We start from the raw sequence: 20,168 nt of genomic DNA on the forward strand, positions 1-20,168 counted from the left end.
CCTTAGGGTGGATCCTATTTGGCCCTGTAGAAGCTTTGACAGAGTAAGTCAACTGCAAGAAAGCCTGCCAGAGTAGAAGATTTGAATATTGATAGCTCAGAAAACTGAAGTGCTCATGCTGATGTCTGAATTATCAGCTGGAATAACTGAACAGGCATCAGTATGCTACCACCAAATAAATCATTTTCAAGATACGAATTGTATGTTCTTAGGCAACAGAAAAAAAGAAGGTTCTCTAATGATACAGGCCTCTTTGGGCATTCAAATTTCAGAGAATATTGTCTGTATTTCAGGAATGCTCTGGGTGAGGGGAATTATTTCTAAAGTACTGTATTTGCATTTCCATCCTGCTCCTCTCACCTCCCTGTTGCCTCCACTTTTTCTTTGTATGATTGCTACATCAGCAGCTTGGAGGCTGCCTATTGTTTCCTTTCTGATTTGTGCAAAGGTGGCAAGTTATGCTTGAGCATGCACACCTCTGCATGTCCAGGAGGGTATGCCTAATCTCATAGGCCACTGTCTTCATTGCCCCTGAGGCTGGTTTTGAAGCAATACAAATATATCCTTTATTTCCTTTGAGGAAACAAGTGTTATCTTTTATTTTTAAAGATTATTTTATTGTCTGTACTCCCTTTTGGCACAAAATCATTGATTTTGTATTTTCTGGTCCTTTCATTTATGCCACTCTCTTCCTGTACATAGGAATTTCATTTTTTTATTTTTATTATTGTTACAGAAAAGTATTAAGCGATATTAAGAGGATATTCCCATTTTCACCAAAATTATATAGTAAGCTCAGTTTCAAACAGAGATTTCCTTAAATTGACTGTCATCAGTCCCACATACCTTTGTATTCAAAGAGCAACTAGTTATACAGAATGAAGAAAGATTCACCTGACTTAGCCTATGCCACTTGTAAAACAAGTATTTTGGTTCAACTGGAACTGCTGCTTCTATGAAGAGATCTTAGATCATGAAAAAAAATCTCTTAGCTACTCCTCACTTACTGCACTCATAAACTAGATATGGTTTCCACTAGTAAGTGGATTATACTCAAAAGATGCTGCAGCTTAAGGAACATTTCAAGTCACATGCAGACATAACTCCTGGTGACCACTTCCAATTCTTCTTTCCTGCCATCAGCAATTCTACTTCTAAACTCCTTTTAAACAACAGCTTCTGCCCTTCCTACCTTCTTCAGTACTATCTAAGGTTGCCCAAAGTCTCCCTTCAAAGATGTGTAAATATGCTGGCCTGCTGAGAGACTTTCTCATGAAAATATGTTCATGTTACTGTTAGAATACTGGGCACATGGCCCCAGTAGTTACTACTTTTCCCTTCTCTTTTGCTGTTGAAAACATTTTTATGTTCTGCTATGGTGGATTATTCACTGCGTGGGAGTCTGTAAGAGTCAACATATACACTCCTTTGGTTGTGTGGATCATTTAATCAACAGCCTGCTCACTGGCAAACTGACTTCCAAATAATTCAACCTGTACAACACTAATACACAGTGATAATTTTTCAGTTTAATATTGCTGCTTATCACTCAGGCTGGTTTGGGGTTGCAGCTAATCTGAGCAGTAAACCAGTATTAAGATAGCCATTCATCTAGTAGCATAGTTTCAGATACATCAATTGAACTTCTAGCAGCCTTTTCATATAGCGTGTATAATCTGAAAGCTTTTAGATTTGCTAGAGTATCACTGCAAAACATTCCCCTCATTATGACCCTCTTCGCTGCAAGTATCCTGCACCTTGCTTCTTTCTTCACAGTGCTGCAATATCATGCCAGGTTATCACTCACACTTAAGCACTTTTCCTTCCCCCTTCGTGTTGTTTTTGACAATATGGGTGGACCACGGTGCCTGCAATCTCAGTCAAACTGTCTCCATGTGTGTTCCTGGGTTTCTCTGGCTTGTGTCTGTGTACTAGTTCTGTACCGGTAGTTCTCACTGTTTTCATTCTTTACCTTCTAGTTCAGCTACAATGAATTTGCAAGACAGGGATAGACTTGTACCTGCAACAGTATATACTATGTTAGAATCACTCAACACAAACAGTGCTGTCTCAGTTAGAGTATCTTCAATGTCCCCAAGGCAAAATTCCAGAGTTCTCAGCTACACACGTTCTGCTTTCTGTTTTAAGTTAAAAATAAGATAAAATGAAATAAATCTTTCTACAGTTGCATACTGTGTGCAATCAACAGTATTCAACTATCAGAACTTGCAGCATTTCAGGCGTTACTGAAAGCAACTCTCTTCTCACTTAATTTCCACCAGTAATAAAATAATAAATCCTGTAGCTTCGTTTTCTCATCTTCTTCCCACAGTGAACACCATATACAGTTTAAGATCCTGTTTCCATATTTGCAAGGTCATTTTGTTCAATAATTCAGAATTCATTGTAATCTGAAACTCTTCAGGTTGCCCACTGTGCTTTGTTTTTGATGCTACCTTGCTTCCATATTAATCACACTCTTTTCCTTGTGAGACGGTCTCGTGAGACTTGCTGCAGTATTTTGTGTACCACATGCCGGGTAATAACATGCAAGAATGTATCTTTCTTAAATGAATTCCAGCCAAAAAGAAACCACACTACCTCCACTGACTTCTGGAAACATTAAATATTGTTAAAATTTAAATGTTTTAAGAATGTAAATGTATGTATTTTACAAAAGACAATACTATGACAGCTAAGAATCTTGTTATCTGAAACAGCAACCTCAAGCTAAAATTACAAACTTCTTTCATCCCCATTGCAACTGAATGGGAATATGCACTTTGCACTGATTGCAAGATCCTTCCCAACTAGAGCCAAAGTTAGTTTCATATATGAAGATATTGCATAACATCTTTTTGAAAATAACGGTGGGCAAGTCATGTGTTTATTTTCAGAGGACAATTACAGATAAGCAATTATATCTTCCTCAAGACTGCCATCATAAAAGATCCTGCATCACTGGCATTGAAAGGCATTAGCGCTTTTATAATATAAAACCAAAAGAAGAAAATAGAGATTGGATATGAAAATAATGTGAACTACCTTGGATATCAACAGTACTAGTTTTCATGTTTTTCTCCTGTGATGTTTTTTCCCCTGCTTAATTATCCTTCTCTAAGAAGCAAGAATGGAAAATAACATATGTAAGACAGAACTAATACTCTAAACGCACTAAAATTTGACTGCTGGAGAGGAGCAGTATACAGCTTGAGTGTACACCATTAACTGCCTTGTGTCAATCTCCAGAATAAAAGCACACTGAAGGTTTGATCCCACTTAAGATTTATATTTACATCAAATAGCTCTAAAAACAGAGGCCTAACATAGTGTAAGAAGAAATACTATCAGGGAGCTATTTATACACAGCTCCTTCATAAACAACAAAAGCTACTGAACTAGTCTCAAACGAAACAAAATATGTTTTCATTCTCTATCACTAAAAACAGAAGGATCTTTTCATATTAAATTTATGGAAAAGAGTTTCACTATGATGGAAGAAGAATATTTTTAGAATGGCACAAGTTATGTCAAGCATGCATTCACATCTGAAGTGAATTTAGCACTTGCTTATGATACCAGTTTTAAATTAACCAGTGATTAGTGAATGAAGCTCAATCTCATAGCTGAAGCCACTGTAACTAGAAAAGTGATTTTTCCATACAAAACTTACTTCTGAAAGTTCGCAAGTGATTGTTAGTTCATGAAGGACAGATCACAGAAAGCTCTATTATTATTTCTTAAGTCATCTGTTTATCTTCTCTCTGAACCGGTGCCCATAAATCTCCTTAATGTTTTCAAAAACTCCACCCACAGCTTCTTAATATGGGCTTTAGAGTTCATAGTTCATACCCCATTTATCAATTACATTAAAAATATTCATGAATATGTACATATTTCAATAGTTTGAACGCACACAAAAAATTAAGGCAATAAATACACTAAGACAAAGCAGGCCAGCTTGGCTTAAATAGGTCACCACTGGTTGCAAACAGGAAAATAAAATCAAAACAAGAAATATCTCCAGACAAATGTTTGCTACCCATCACTCGTATCATGAAAATTTGGAGAGGAGAAGTAAAGTGAATGCTGTTCCCAAATATGATAAATCTGATTTGATCACTAAGGCAAGCATACGCAGGTACTGCTTACCAAATATGCTTTTTACTAGGATATCTGGAACACTGGTTTGGAATTTCATAATTTTGCCTCTATTTAAATAGTTGGTGATTCATTTGAGTTTATTAATAGTATTCTAAACTCAGCAATAACAGAAACAATTACTTACTTCTCAGATTTCCCATTCCAGGAGTCACACTCATTCTGGGAGGCAATGTGCTGTGATATGGTGGAGTAGTGCTGAACAAAATATCATTTGGCAAGGCCTGGTCTAGCATTGAACTTCGAGAACTAGCATATGAAGATCCTCTTCGATTGCTACATATACTCTCATCAGATAAGGTACGATAGAGTGTCCTCCGTGGAGAAAGGTTCCCATAAAATGAAAACTAAATATGAAAATATGAACATGTAAGAATATGTATTCCTGATTAAATTAATTCACATTCTATCATATCCTATCATCAATTCTTGGAGTATTTTTCTGGGCAGGCATTCTGGGATTCTTGAGCTAATAGAGAAGATCAGAGATCAATTCTACTGGGGCCTCAAAGGAGTTACTGAATTGGATTTTCATACATCTTCTTGATATTTTACAAAATATCACCATGAATTAATCAGATACTGTATAGATTTATTAATTCTGAAATGTTAAACAAAATCTCCATAACCATATGACAGTAACGGTTTCCAGAACCATATATAAGGTTACCATCTCTGGCAAAATTTATTCAAGACCATACATAGAAGTACTTGATTTTGATTTGAAATGACTGTGTTTTAATATTAAGCATTTTAAACTGATATAAGGTGCAATATAATTCATTTGATGATGAAAGTGATTTGAGACATTGTAGCTCTTCAGAAAACATGAAATAGGCTTAGAAGATAGAGTTCAGTGAAAATTGTTTATGCATTTCAAAAAGTTACTTAAACTACAACCCAAACACCTACAGTAAAGTAACTAGTTATTGTATTGTAAAACTGGCCCATTCCACTTCATGACTCATTCTTCAGAACTGCAAAAGCAGTTATTTTTCACATCTACCAAGGCCAGATATTGTCTAAATTATTTTAACTGGTTTGTCTTACATATAACAGATTACTGTCCTATCCTATTGTCCTTGTATTTAATTATGAATTGCACACTCCCTGTGCAGAATGTATGCTTAGAAGCAGTAGCTTTTTAAAAGATCGAATATAGCATAGAGTTAAAAATATCTACATTGTTATATTTCTGACAAAATTTACTTACTGGCGATTACTTTTAAAAGGAATAGACAGAAATACTCAATCATGCACAGGCAAACATAGCCTTTACAAAATGGTTTAACACACATCATAGCTCTAGTTCAGGAAAGCATCTATCTTGAGGACAATAAAGAAGTATGCTTAATTGTTAGAATGCTTAGCTCTGTCCAAAAGAAAATTGAGGCAATTATTTGGATTCTAACCTAGGAAAGTATCAAAATACTTTGTAAAAGTAAAGTTAAAAAAAAAAGTAAAAAAAAACCCACACCAGGTTTAGAGATTTGACCAAAACAGAAATGGGTTATGGGAGTTAACATCAGACCAAAACTTTATTATAACACATACGTAAAATAATCACAATGACAGACATAAGCAGCATCTCTAAATGAATGGAAATAGGGTATCATTTTATAAGCAGTTAGAAGATTACCAAAAATCCCTTAGAAGATTACCAAAAATCCCTTAGACTTCTTAGGGACCATGTCGGGCAAAGGGTTAGAAAACTTCACCCTCTGAATCAAAGGGTCTCCCATCCTCTTTCCTACACTCAAGATCCACAATGAGCATCCTGTTGTAATCTTATCTCTTACTCAAGTCTCCCAACCTCAAACTACATCTTTTATCTAAGAAGGTTGGTCAACAGCTATCTAAAGATGTTAAAAGCTAATTGCTGGAGCTATGGAGTTTCCTTTCAGGGTGTGACAGAAATTAAACAGTGCCTATTCTAGAAGGCTCATAATTCCCTGATGCTATAAACAAGGTAACACAAAACAAAACCAAAGATGAGATTTGGTCCTGTACAATCTCACCCACTCAGAAAAATTCCTTTTTGGCTTTGCTGTCAAAGGCAACTGTTCAACCTGTACCAAGACTACTACCCTCTGCATAATTGAAGGCTGGACCCTCCTGACCCCATGGCCGTAGAGATCTTCTCTGAACCATGGTCTATGGTCTCTCCCACTTGCAGCTTTACTTACTCAACGTTTATTTGGGTGTCCTGGGAGGGGAAGGGGACAGCAGTAATTTACCTCAGGATGGTCATATTTCCTCACTCCTTGATGTTTCTTATTTGGGTAACCAGAAATATGGGCAGCTCTTGAAATTATCACAGAAAACCAATTATTGTATCAAGCATAGATCATAAAGACCTCTAAGACATTATTCCTAAGAATTCCAGCTCATAAAATAAATCCTTAACATACTACGTGTTAAAAAATACAATCTGAATTTTGAATTCAGCTCTGCACTTAGAGGATTCCTGTGTTACTTTTGTTCAGACATTATGATTATGCTATTTAGAACATATTATAAACATAGTAGGTTAAGATAGCATTGAGTTAATATCCAATTATAATGATTATCTCAGGTAATTCAATTGCTTTGTGCATTATTCCACACTAGGCAGAGAATTCAGAACCATTTATGCTTTGCAGAATATCGAATTTTAAGTTTTGTATGCACTTTTCATGAACTTTGTAATATTACTGATTGTCTTCATGTGACGAAGATCAGCTTCATGCTCTCCACTAGCACAGTCAATTATGCCTTTTGAGCAGTTAATGCTGGTATTTACATGAAATTGTGATTCAGGCTACAAGCAGAATTGCTGGTACTGAGCATCATGGAGCAGGAGAAAGCAGGCTATTTTTATTCATATGCTTAAATATGGTTTGAGGCATATCAGTTTAGGTATCCAACCTTGAAAATGTTACTCTAAACCTTTGAAATTATAATTAACTAGCCCAACCTTTACAGCTGAGCAGAGGCATGTTCAAACAAATACTGGATTTAATACATAAGCATCAAAATAAGTATCGTTTTCATATTGTGGGAAATTATATTATGGGAATTATGGTCAGTATTTATAGCCTCCCCATGGAATATATTTAGTTTATACAAAATTATCATGCCTTCTCTATACTAATTTTGGGAATACTAGTAAATCATTTCTGGAAGATTGTGTCTGAGTGATACAGAGCCAAAGAAAGTAGCTAACCTTTCTTCTCCCCTCCTCCACAGAGAAGTTGTCTGGCAACATTAGCTTCAGAAAATCTTCTTTGGACAACACTTGCTGGCTTTCGACAATGGCATTCCTCACAGAAGTCTGAAGTGGACTTGATGCAGACATGGCATCAATATCACCATACACTCTGTTGAGACAATTAGCATGGTAAGTGCTATTGGATTTGCAAGGCTGCATTTATTTTCAGTCACGAAATAAAATTCGTTAGAATTATCTTCTGGCGTAGCACACTGTTATTCAGAACATTTTCCAATCATTTTAGGTATATTAAACTGTTTGTGGGTCCAAGATGAAATTCTTAAACCACCGAAAAAAATCACTTCTTGGAAATTCTTCAGAACAATTTAAAAAACATAATGTTTATTCCTCCAAACTTGCCTCTTTCTTTTTTCACACTATACTTCTTTATTTTTGAACTTGTATTTAGATCTACATTTTCAATAATTCATCACAGATCAAAATATTTTAACTTTTACTTCTTTAGCAAATAAGAAAAATAAATATTTTGTGGTGTGACATTGTATCCATCTTTACAATCTGACAAAATTACCATGGTTATCATTGGTAGTATTTGAAGTATACTGTATTTGTAATCAATTGATAATATCTGAAGTATATTGTATTTGTAATCAATTGTACCATGTGCCAAGGGTGTTTTATTATCCACAATTTCACAAAGCTGCTAGATAAATAAAACAGCTGTCATCTTTAATTATCCACAGATAAAAATGTATTTACAGTCAACAAAAGACTGTCAAACTGAATTATCTTTCAGCTTTCTTCCAGTGAGAAGGGAGAGAGATAATTTTAACTGGTTTACTTTGGAAATGCAATTTAAGGAACTAGAGATTCCAAAACACACAGAACATACATTTGAAGCCATTACTTACTGCCAAGTGCAGCATAATTAGTGACTGTATCCTCAGCAGAGAGGTAACAGGCTTGGCTACAGTGAGTTGTAATTCTCAGTGAATTATATCCTATAGTGGCACAGCCTCCAGCAATTGACCTGATTTTCATCACCATTGCTAATTGGAGATATTATTTTATTCAATATAATTATCTACAGATAGAGATTTCCTCTCTGGGATGTACAGAAACCTTTCCTAGAAAGAAAGAGGTGAAGCAATGCTCTGTGGCATGGAAGCAAATGAAAATGTTTTCTGATACGTGAAGTGCTGCCATCTTCAATTAATATTTTTTAAATAGAGCTAGTCCTTGAAGATGCTTTTCAAAATTGCTGCAGTTTTAGTTTAAATGCCATGCTTCATTATGCAATTTTGTTTTAAGGTTTTCATCCAAAATAAAGAAAAATTATTGCAGGAATTCATCAACTTCATAATGAGGAAGCTTGTGGGACCAATGAAGCTGCCACTTTTCTATGGCAGCTTCTACTATGCCTGAAAAATAACTGAACAATTTAACAGATGAAAACATTGGGGAAAAAAAAAAAAAGGAAAAATCTATAGTACAATAACAAAAAGAACACTATGATCAGGACTGGAGGGTCACAGCACCTACTACTTCTGAAAATCAGGAATCCAAGAGCTTAACTTTAGACTCTTATTTTTTAATACGTATATTCTAGTCTATATTTTTAAATATGAATCTTACTATAAATATGCACATATGTGCAATACAAGATAATACAGACAAACATCTCATTCCCATTAAACAAAGAGTAAACCCACATTACACATTTGAAAATCAGTTACTACATGCCACCTTGCCAATTTATCAAGATACACAGGGCCGACTACAATTTATGGAGAGACAGAACTAAACAGCTTATGCACAATAAGAAAGCAATGAGATTATCAGAGGAGATGATTTTGAAGATAACAGGAGTTTAAAAGCTGATTTTTAAACAGTAGATTCAAACATTATTTATTATTGCTACAGTACTGGGAAAGATGGAAAGTATCTACATCTGAGGTACTGCATCTTTTCCTTTGAGTCCAAGCCTTTTACCTCTGCCCAAGAACACCACATTCCTCATTAGCTATTCCTGTGTTAAGCTGGAAATACAGTTGTTCATTAGAGCTGATCAGAAAATTTTTGGCTAAGTGTCACTTGCTAAAAAAGAAAAAAAAAATGTAGTTTTGGTGAAGCCTACATATTTTGCAGTCTCTTGAAGAGAGGGTCGCATAAGTCACACTTAATCTTTCTTTCGTGGGATGATTAGAAAACCAGGCTGGAGTAAAGATGATATGGGTCCAAATTCCTGTTCTGGGTAATCTGGTTAATTCCTTTGAAATGGGAAGTGGAAGGACTTGAAAACTGGTACCTAATATCTGTCCTGTGTCCTAATCACCAGTTCCTATCTGTTCTTAAAAAACAAATTCAGAAAAAGATATTAAGAACCCACCAAACTACTTCCAACTGACACTTTTTTTTTTTTTTTTTTTTTAACTATCTGCCATAGACCACTGCTAAGTTTTTGGTCATCTCTCTCAACTCTAATGGATTAGCGTGTATAATACATTACAAGGTTTAACAAAGAATGTCAGAAAGTTAGGTACTTTTTTCAATTAACTGTAAGGTCCCTGGGGATTTCCAGAAGAGTTCTTACCTTCATAAAGTTATGGCTTCCCAGTTGTTTTCTAGAGATTCAAGAAGGAAAATCAAAATATCTGACACAACTATAACTTTTTGCTTACACAGCAGTTTCAGTAATTTCCTTCAGTTTGCTTTATTTTAGACATGGGAAAAAGACACAATTGGATAGAACAGAGGAGAAACAGAATCCTGCAGTTATTACCTTTTTTGAGGTGAGAAATAAAAACCCTCATACATTTAAAAGTGAAAGGGAAATCTGTATTTTTTCGTTTTTCTATCCTATTTTAAAATTTATTTTCTTTACCCTTCTTCTCCAAACAAAGTTAAACAGACTTCTTACTCATGGCATTCAGAAACTTCAGATTCTTCAGGTGTAGGACTACCTTCTGATTTTTTCCATCCAATGACGTATTTACTCACTGCTCCTTGTCTGTGGTATGGTTTTGAAACTGACCCAGAAATCTGTTGACCACTATTCTGCGACACTATATAGACTTTGGAGGTATCTAGGGAGCCACTCTTCTTAGAGCAATGTGTTGATGGGCTTCCTGAATGATGTGACCCACTGAAAAGGCAAAGAAAACATACAAAAGCAAAAATGAAATCTGCAGTAAAACAACAAATCAGAAACTCTTCACCTAATAGTCAGCTATAATTTTTAATGTTAAGTTTTTCTCAAGGTTAAGATCAAGGCAACAACATCAATACAGTAATTTCTTGGATACCAGTAGCATATATATTAAAGCTCTGATAATACATACATGCACATACAAATGTGCACAAAGTTGTGATGAGTTTCTAAAATGAGTAATGTATATAATTCAGCTTGCTGAAATGCCAAGGCAAACTGATAGGAATTAAGATTAAAGAACTTAGTTTAATACATATATATGGGATAAGCATGTGTGCAGTTTTCAGTATATATGTACACACAGAGTATATGGTATAATTCCATTTATGTCAAGAACTACATAGGGAATTATTTTGGCCCCAAATCTCTCTCTAATGTTAAAACTTCCATGCCTTTCCACTTCATGTTAATTTTGCCAGTCCACATCAGTTTAAGCTCAGTCCTTCATTCAGTACTGTTGAGAATGTAATATTACCAGAAGTAAATTTTAGTTAAACAAAAGCAGTTTCCTGGATGATTTTAATACAGTCTTTTATTATGAATAGCAGCACTGGTAGACTCTAATGAAACCTTTTACTGAAGACACTAAAAATATTTTAAAATAAATTAATGCAAAGACTTATTTGAAGAATAAATTTCTTCTTTTCATCTTACAGGTGAAGTAACTGAAGTATTCATAAACCAAGTGTCTTGCCTAAAATCATAGGCTGGAACCTGAAGCTGCAGCTCCTAACTTTCACTGTTGTTTGCCAAATACCAAACACAGTGCTATATTTTATTTTAATCCCAAGAGCATTGGATTCATTCACAGAGGATCAGAAAGTGTTGCTGAAAGTGCAACACATATGTCTACTTTGCTATCTATGTCATTAGGTCAAATTAAAATTCCTACTGTGGAAGAAAGTTAGATCATTTAAGGCAGTGGATTAATAATTTTGATCATAGCTGGTATGAACATTTAGCTTAAAAACAACTAATTTTCTCTATCCCTCTTCCTCTCTCTTCCTCCCTCAAAAGTAAAAACAAGATTATAATTTTCTTGGGAAGGTTGACATTAAAAGCAATAAGGTTGCTCCTTTACTTGTTTTCCTTACAAATACATGAAGAAATGATGTAAAGACATCATGGTGAAGAAAATAATTTAGTTATGAAAACCTGAAGTCTAAAGGTTAAGCAAGCAGAATGTAGAATACATATCAGATTGACACCATGAACAGTATCCAGAGGATTTTAGATATCTATTTGTAACTAAATTTAATAAAAATTGAGCACCCAATGTTCCTCATACCAGTCTCATCTGCAGGCTTTAAATAAGGGAATATTTTTCAAAGTAAAGAAATAAAATGCCTACAGAAAACTGGTTTTAGTTAGTGAGGTCAATGCAACTGTCTGAACAACCAGTACATATTTTTAGAAACTAAAAAGTATTGACAACCTATGTAAGAAACAATGCAAAAATGAAGGCAATGAGGCTGTTTCAGCTACAGGAACCTGAAGGTATTTGATAATTCATGCGTGTAATGAATATACAATAGGAGAGATCAAAACCATTAATAACACAGCTGTGAGACAATGTTTTGCATCTGTCAGATCAATCCTGCAGTGTGAGATATTGTTTCACACAATAGGTTTAAAACTGTAGCCCTTATTCAGATACTACAGCATTAGTCTTTTCAGGGGGTTCTTTTATATGATGAAGTTCTAGGATCGGGCCAGTATTTCCAACCAACATCTTTCCTGTGTGTTGCACTTCATCTATTCAGTAAACAGAATACAATTTTAGTAAGGAAATGCTGCATTTATAGATCAACAATTTTCCACCAGTCTGTGGGCTCATTTCTTGAGGTTTTACGCTGTTTAGCTATTACAGAAGTTTACTATTTAACACTTCCAATTTTGAATAAATGCCTCAGTCAGGTTAGAACTCCACTGTTATAGATTATAAGCAAATATAAACTCAGTGTCTGACCAGTTGAAAAATATATATGGGATTTGACTGTAGATGTCACACTTTTGGCCTAATTTGAAGGACATGTAAGCAGAGTTTAAATAAAACAGTTGAGTCACATAACAAATTTGCTGTTTGGTTATTTTCCTATACTGGTTGACATTGAAAATGGAAAAATCAGAGGGAAAGAAGAATAAACAATTTCCTTCCATGCTTTACAGAGCAAAAACCCTAACACGTAGATGAAAGCTTCAACTTCAAAGTCACCGTAAAATGGGAATTAGGAGATAAAGGCAACCAGCTGTAAAAGTGTACTTTCACAGTTTGCTTTACAACAGATGTACCATACATACATTCCACTGGTAACAAAAAGGATGAGTGCAAAATCAATCATAAATTCCGTTCAACAAACTTGTAAAGAATACATCACAATAATTTAAATAAAGGGGAATGGTATGCAATGCTGCTTTAGTACAAGGAAAAAATGTCCATTGCAATTTCTTTGATTTCCTTCTACTTTAACTCCCAGGTGATTTGTTGCACTGTACTAAGAAGTATGCAAAGTCAAGTTCCAGGGACAAAAAAAGACATTAATAAGACTAACTGGTGTCAAGATAACATGACTGGGGTGTTTTGACCTATTAAACTCACTATAATGGGGAAATGGAGGAGGAAGTATTAACGCTAAACTCATGCTAATAATGCAAAGCATAATGAAAGCATGTTATGCTGATGCCTGCTAATTTACAGTTTTCTTCTGCAGTGATGAAAGTAAAGTTGTATGCTTTCTAATATTTTATCTATCAGCTGATTACTGGTAAAATAGCTTGGAACTGTCAATGATTAAATGTAGTATGTTTTAGTAAACTTTTCTATAATATATGCCATTATAGTCACATGACATGATTTCTCAAATATGAATGAAATTATTCTTAAAACATCTCCCAGAAATAAATAGTGAAAAAAAATTTTTTTTAACATTATGAAGAAAAACAGAAATGAAGAATTTATTATACCACTTTGCTTTGACTTAGGAATGTTTCCCAACTTTGAAAATCTAAGCAATGTGCCCAAGGTCACATTTAAAGTCTTCTTTGGATTTGGGAGCAGAGCTAATTATGCTTTTTCATGCAGACTCATTAAAAATGCTTGAAAATTGCTACAGTTTCTCTATAGGTATTTAAATACAGCAAAAATTGAAATCAGTTAAGTGCACTTACAAAGAAAGGTAAACAGAAAAACAGGAAAAAAAAAAAGAAGAAAAAGAGAGAGTTCTCTGAATCTAATCTACAACCAAAAATCCCTGATTGGTAAGAAACACATACCTGGAATGAGAGGATATTTCACTTAGGTCTCCCATACTGCCTTCAGCTGTATGACTGGTAGAAATAGCAGAGGCATAGCTATGAACAGCATAGATTTTAGCTGGCTCATCATCTGGCCCAGGAGTTTCAGAAGATTCAGTCCACTGCTCAGTGCAACAATGTACTCCAGACCTGCTGCCAGCAAGGTGTAAAGGGGCCAGAAGCGGAGCAGGCATACAAGGAGCTGTATCAATGCCACTGTCAGTAGAGGCCCCTTTTATATACGTTAATCCAAGCAGTTCAGGGTCCATCAAATCTCCAGAACCAAAATGCTTTTCATCACTATTGCTGGATGTATTACTGGATAGAGTATTGCTGCTTGAGTGGCTGGAACAGCTTTTGTCTCCAATCTTAACGACAGCAACAACAAAACAAAGACACCCCCCCCCCCAAAGTTAAATAGTACAATCTTTATTTTCATATACATTTCTGAATTTATGCTTTTCAAAGATGACTTAATTCTTGTTACAGTATGTTATAATTGCAAAATATGAAAAAGGCTAATTATACTCACCAGTTTTGATGAAGTGAATTACATGACTGGCTAGACACATTAGAAGTTGATGTCATTCCAAATAAAAGTGAATATTAGGTTCCAGTTACATCTTTTGTAGCAAATCCTAGTATCACACTTGAATTTTCTGATTTAGGTCTTGCTTAACATCCATAAAATTGTATTTCAGAACAGTTAAAATAAACATTTGTTAAAGCTAGAAGCATTGGTAATTATCTGTTGAAACAAGTTCCATAGCAAATCTGAAGAACACTGAAGACTGAATTACCCTTGGCCTTTTCTCAGTGTGGGTGAAATATGCAGTTTATTGGATCAAATCCCATTGGATGTGTGGCTACTTGAATCGAAGCCAAGTGCAATGTATGTGTACCAGCTGAAAGTAACTTGAGTCACAGGGCTCTAAGCTAGGCATGGCTATTGAAGTGGAAGAATTTTGTCAGGCATTTGAGTCAGAGGATGTTCTTTTTAAGAGGTTTTATAGAGAGTTGGATTAATTTAACTATGCAACAAAGCAGCCAGAAGAAGGGTAGATGGACCTCTGTTAGGTAGAAGGGAAGTGGGAAGGGAGACTAGCTCTTTTACGTGATCCTCCTTCTAGCAGATGTATATGAATATAGGTGTTGCTTACACATTAAAGCTGTTAGACAAGGCAGCCTTTCCAGAAGTGACACTTCTATTTCATGTAGGAATCAACAGGTTTGAAAGCTTAAGAAATTGTTTAAAAAAGGGGGGAGGGGGACGAGGTTACATTTGCATTCATTCTGAACCTTGCACAAGATGGTTCTCACCTTAAAAACAATAAACCAATTGATGAAAATGAGCAGCTTTTCCAAAGAGAGGGACTTAGGGAAAGGTGTTTGGAGAAAAGGGGCATCACTTTGTACTGTAAATGTAAAATGGAATCAAAGTGGAATGAAAAAAAAGGAAAGGAAAAAAGGAAGGGAAAGAAAGGGAAGGAAAAAAAAAAAAAGAAAAGCTCAAAGGCATAAAATCTGCCTTGGAAGATATATCATGTATGAACCTTTCAAAAAATTTCTTGTATGCTGCTGAATGTACATGCCTAGGCACTTTCCTGACCCTGTAATCGGTAGAAAATCTGGACATCTATTGACACAGACATATTGAACTGTTCAAAGTTCACTATGGCCATAGGTTGGGATCATTTTACACATTTCCTTGTGCCAAGAGAAATTTTTATGTGAAGGCTCAGGTTGGCCCTGATTGTGACTTCTTGTTAAACATTACGTCATGGAGCAAGATTGAAAAAAAAAAAAAAAGTAAAATCAGCAGGAATATAATATTCATCCAAGGGGTCAGGAGAACAAAGAGAGCTTGAGGATAGCCAGTGAAATTTCCTCCCTCTCCCCCCACAAGTTAAAACAGATAACAAGACTGCAAAGATGTTTTTCTAATGCTTAAATATATTACAGAGTTCTTGTTCATTTGCAGTAGCCCTCAGTATGAATTTCACTGGCCATCCCAAAACTGGAAGAATCACGTGGCAAATTGGGCTGAGCAAAAAAAGGGGAGCACAGGAGAATGTTACAAAGACCTCTACAAGGCAATGACCTTTTTTTTCTGCTTTACAACATATAGCAACTAAATAGTCTCATCTTGTTAGTATTATCTTTATAATGAAAGTGCTTTTGTTTTGTACAATATAGTTCTCTTGCACCTGTACTGCACATATGCATGTGCATGCAAACACAGGCTAAGTCTACTAGAAAATTTTCTATTGAGATCCCCACCATCTAAAAAGCATAAGAGCTGCCACTGGCATAAAAATCTGATTGAAGTTCATCAAAACAAGTATTTAACTTTGGTATTCATTCTGTATTTAATGCTGATTGTTACCTATACTGATTCCAGCTTCACATTGACTTTGACTTAACTTAATGAGAAAGAAAATACTTTTGTCTTCATGTGCATAATTATGTAGCATGATTCTGTTTATGATAGTACTTTTTTCAAGAAGTCTCAGGTTAGATTTTCTTAAGGTATCAATGTACACCAGATGAGAATCTGTCTCCAGAATAATATCAGTATAAGCTTACAAACAGCACACAGGTTCCTACTACGTATAACAGGATTCTCCTGTTACAATAACAAAAATAATAGAAAAGAACAATGCATATCATTAGTACTTTCTGTCTCTAAGTCACTGAGAATTTTGCCACTACTAACGACAAGCCTCTAATCTAGGTGGATCAATAATCCTTTCACCATTCCCAATATAGAAACTGCATTTTTACAGCTATTACTTATAATTACAGTACATGTGTATTTCATACAACATGATAGGAAGTGCTATGGTGAATATAATTTCTTTATTTAGTATGAGAAATACTTTGGAGATTAAACAAGCCAATATAAATGAAGCTGTAAACGGACAGCAGAGCATAGCCTATATTAGATAGGCTTTTATCTCCTCAATGCCCCAGACCCAAGTCTTCTTAAAGTTCTTAGTTTACAAACACAGATTAAGCATGTTCAATTCACTCCAGGTCTAGATGACCATACTCTTTGCCTCCCAAAACCTGCACTGGCTTTCCTAAACTATCAAAATATATTTTTAAGATACATTTCTTCAAGTCCAGATTTTTTTAAGAGTTTTGAATGACATCCACGTAAAAGACTTACATGTGAAAGTTTGTTTGGAGAGTCCTTGCCACTGCCTTCTTTTTGTAAAGCCCGGTCTTTGTAGGAACTCAGGATTTTGGTTGATGGCGCATGCCACTTGGTTTCTGCCATAAATAATTGTGTTTTAATTTCTGACTGCTAAAAAGATGAGTATACTGTACAAAGAAAAAAGGCACATGGCTTAGTGCTTTAAAGATCAGGTTTTAAACCTGTACACTCTTTGGAAACAGAGATGAATATCTTTGCAGAATTTCCTAAGATCTAGTTTTTCAATGATAATTAAACAGAGTTCAACCTGCTTTCCATAATTCGTGAGGCTTTCAGAAGTTCAGAGGTAGTTTGTTTCAAGTATTATCTAAACATCCCACAGCATATTCTGTTAGACTGTCCATAACAGTCCCTACTTTCACTGGCATATTATGTGCTGTTTGGGTATCAAACCTCCACATCAGAAGTGGCTGCACTTCTGATTCTGGTACTAGTACTGCATTGTAAAAAAACATTTTTAAGATATCGTATTTAATTATTACCAGAATGTCTGGTTCCTTCCAAAGTTTCCTCTCGTTCTCTGCCTCCTTCACACTCCAGTGAACCTGAACCTTGGTGTTCATGAAGTAAAGGGGATTGGCACCTTTTAACATAAACAGAAAATTAAGCTGTTGGGGTGGGGGTTTTTTGTTTGTTTGTTTGTTTGTTTTTAGGAGACTAGTTACATGATGAACACCACCACTTTTTACTCTTCAAAGCAAATATTCTGTGATTAAACAATCACACCAACCAACCCACCAACCTAGAAACATTTCCAAACACAGAATGGAAATATTTACATGCAATTTTCTCAAAAGCACACTGTTATGTCTTAAGTGTGAACAGACCAAAAGACACTAAATTTTAAGAAGAAGTCAAGCTTAGGGTTATATAGCCAAAGCTTTTTGCAGTGGGTGAATTATGGAAATGCAAGCTTAACTGCTTCATAAACCAAACCCCACTGAAAATGACTGTGCATGTTATTGCAGAATTTCACATTCAAAACATGTATGCAAGCTGATACTAGATCTGTTGCTTTGTTTTTTTGCCATTTTTACTTAAAATTATGAATGATGCCTCTATTCACTTCAGATTTAAAAACTATGTGAGATTCTTTAAATCTTATAATCTGAACTCCAAATTATCAGGTACATACCGCAGAAGATAAATTATTTCACAAAGCAACACACTAAAAACAAGGTTGCTATTAGTAATTACCGTATTGGAAAAATGAAACCAGATGAATTTTCATGTGTTTCCTGTTCCAAAAAATTGCAGTTTTATCTGAATTATTAACATCTATCTAGCTGCCAGAGATTTGAGTGAATAATCTGAAATTCCTTGAGGTGGATCCAAAATATTTCTTGTCTCTGTTACATGGGGTATTTTACACACAAACATACATGACAAAGCAATATCCTCCTTAGAAACAAGGAGTCAAAATGATGTTTTCAGTATTCATATTTTTCATAAAAGCTTCAAAAAACCAAGTGGCAAATCTGGAGAGCTTTTAGATTATGCTATGTAGATACTGCCATATCTAAGCATCTTATAACAGAAATGTTTTCAGCAGCTGTATTTGTACCACAAAGTGATACATTAAAGTAACCAGTAACCAGGAACAGATTTCTCACATAATATTCTTAAAATATGTACAGTATATTGGGGTGGTTTCTTTATTCACAAATAGTTAACTTCTGAAACCTTTAGCACCAAGGGATTAACAGGGATTGAAAAGAACCATCTGTATACTGCAACAGCTTGACAGGGAGAAGAGACTTCAGAAATACTGCTACTTTTCTGAGCAAGAATGGAGGCCACTGGAACAAGCACAGTAGGAAATACAGTCTTGTAACAACAGAAGGATCATTACCCTTCCACTGAAACAAAAGGAGGAGAAATGATAATTTTATTGTAGTTCTGAGTTACTAAGCTGATTTGTGTCTAGTTACTGGGAAAGCAGTGCATGTTATTTATCTGTAATGTAAAATAACTATTTGGTCCTAAAGAGTTAAGTAGTATAGTTTTAAAATTATATTGGCATACACATTACATTAAAGATTGGTAGATTTGTGCTTCTTAAAGTTTACTAATAACCTTTGCAAATTAGTCTATGATATATAGCATGCACATAACTTTTGTTTCAGAAAGATGATGCATGAGAGCTGCAGCAAGAAATAAAATCATCAGTACCCGTCACATCCCACTTGCTGTCTCCACTGGCTACTCCCGCTGGGTCCTGGGTCACTGGAGGAGGACTGGTTGCTTGGTGAACTTCTGTAATGTTGACTAGAATCATTAACAGTGCACTGAAGTATTTGTGGAGTTTCAGAATTGAATGGGGCTGTGTTTCTTTTACACAAATAAATCCACGTTTACAATTAAAAAAGAGTCACACAGATGCAGTATGAATACTTAGTGTATATTAATTTGGGGAATTTATAGTTTTATCCTAGTTTCCTATCATTTAAGTGAGTATTTTTTTAATATTTATTTCATTATTAACAAAATATTTCCAAATAAAAATTTTTAAATGGGCATAAACTTTAAAAGGACAAAAAGATAGAGACTAACAGCCAAATCCTACTTTCCTTATATCTACCTTTACTTCTGAAAAAGTAGGATTACTCATGAGTCACAGCAGCTGGATTAGGCCTCAAAATTTACATGTGGGAATCTCTTGTAGTTAATCAGAAGTAATCATTAGTCTCTTTGCATGTATTCCAATTTTGAACATAATAATTTAGAAAAGGCACAACTGATACTTTTATTATATTTTGTTCTAATAATCTTTGACATAGAAGAATAACATGAAAACAGTTTCATGAATAATGTTATTTTGTGCTTATTATTTAAAATTTGAGCCTTATGTCTGTTCAATGTCTCCACAATTATTCTTCTTGGATTTTCAGACAGCTGAAATATAATGTTCAAATTTGTTCTTGATCACCCTCCTTTCCTTCACTTGTGTGCATATCAGTCCAGAACTCTACAACCTAATTTCCCTCTGCAGCTGTATTATCTTGAATTCCCTGTGTTTCCTTCTTTTTTTTCCATGTTTTTTTAAAAGACAAGGTAAAAATGAGTTTGCG

At 34.9% G+C, this 20,168-nt stretch overlaps 1 protein-coding gene across 5 annotated transcripts in view; it reads right to left on the reverse strand.

The window, feature by feature from the left end:
• SIPA1L2 (signal induced proliferation associated 1 like 2) overlaps nucleotides 1-20,168 on the reverse strand; it is a 182,978-nt gene that overhangs the window by 34,070 nt on the left and 128,740 nt on the right. For all 5 annotated transcript variants that reach the window (XM_067293459.1, XM_067293458.1, XM_067293455.1 and 2 more), the window contains 7 exons: nucleotides 19,270-19,353; nucleotides 17,580-17,680; nucleotides 17,050-17,153; nucleotides 13,857-14,245; nucleotides 10,293-10,517; nucleotides 7,367-7,520; nucleotides 4,289-4,508 (listed from right to left, as the gene is read on the reverse strand). In XM_067293459.1, coding sequence (XP_067149560.1) covers nucleotides 4,289-4,508; nucleotides 7,367-7,520; nucleotides 10,293-10,517; nucleotides 13,857-14,245; nucleotides 17,050-17,153; nucleotides 17,580-17,680; nucleotides 19,270-19,353 — 1,277 coding nt within the window. The remainder of the gene's footprint in view (nucleotides 1-4,288; nucleotides 4,509-7,366; nucleotides 7,521-10,292; nucleotides 10,518-13,856; nucleotides 14,246-17,049; nucleotides 17,154-17,579; nucleotides 17,681-19,269; nucleotides 19,354-20,168) is intronic.

Source organism: Apteryx mantelli, chromosome 3, assembly GCF_036417845.1.
Source record: "Apteryx mantelli isolate bAptMan1 chromosome 3, bAptMan1.hap1, whole genome shotgun sequence".
In the NCBI taxonomy this organism is placed as follows: Eukaryota; Metazoa; Chordata; class Aves; order Apterygiformes; family Apterygidae; genus Apteryx; species Apteryx mantelli.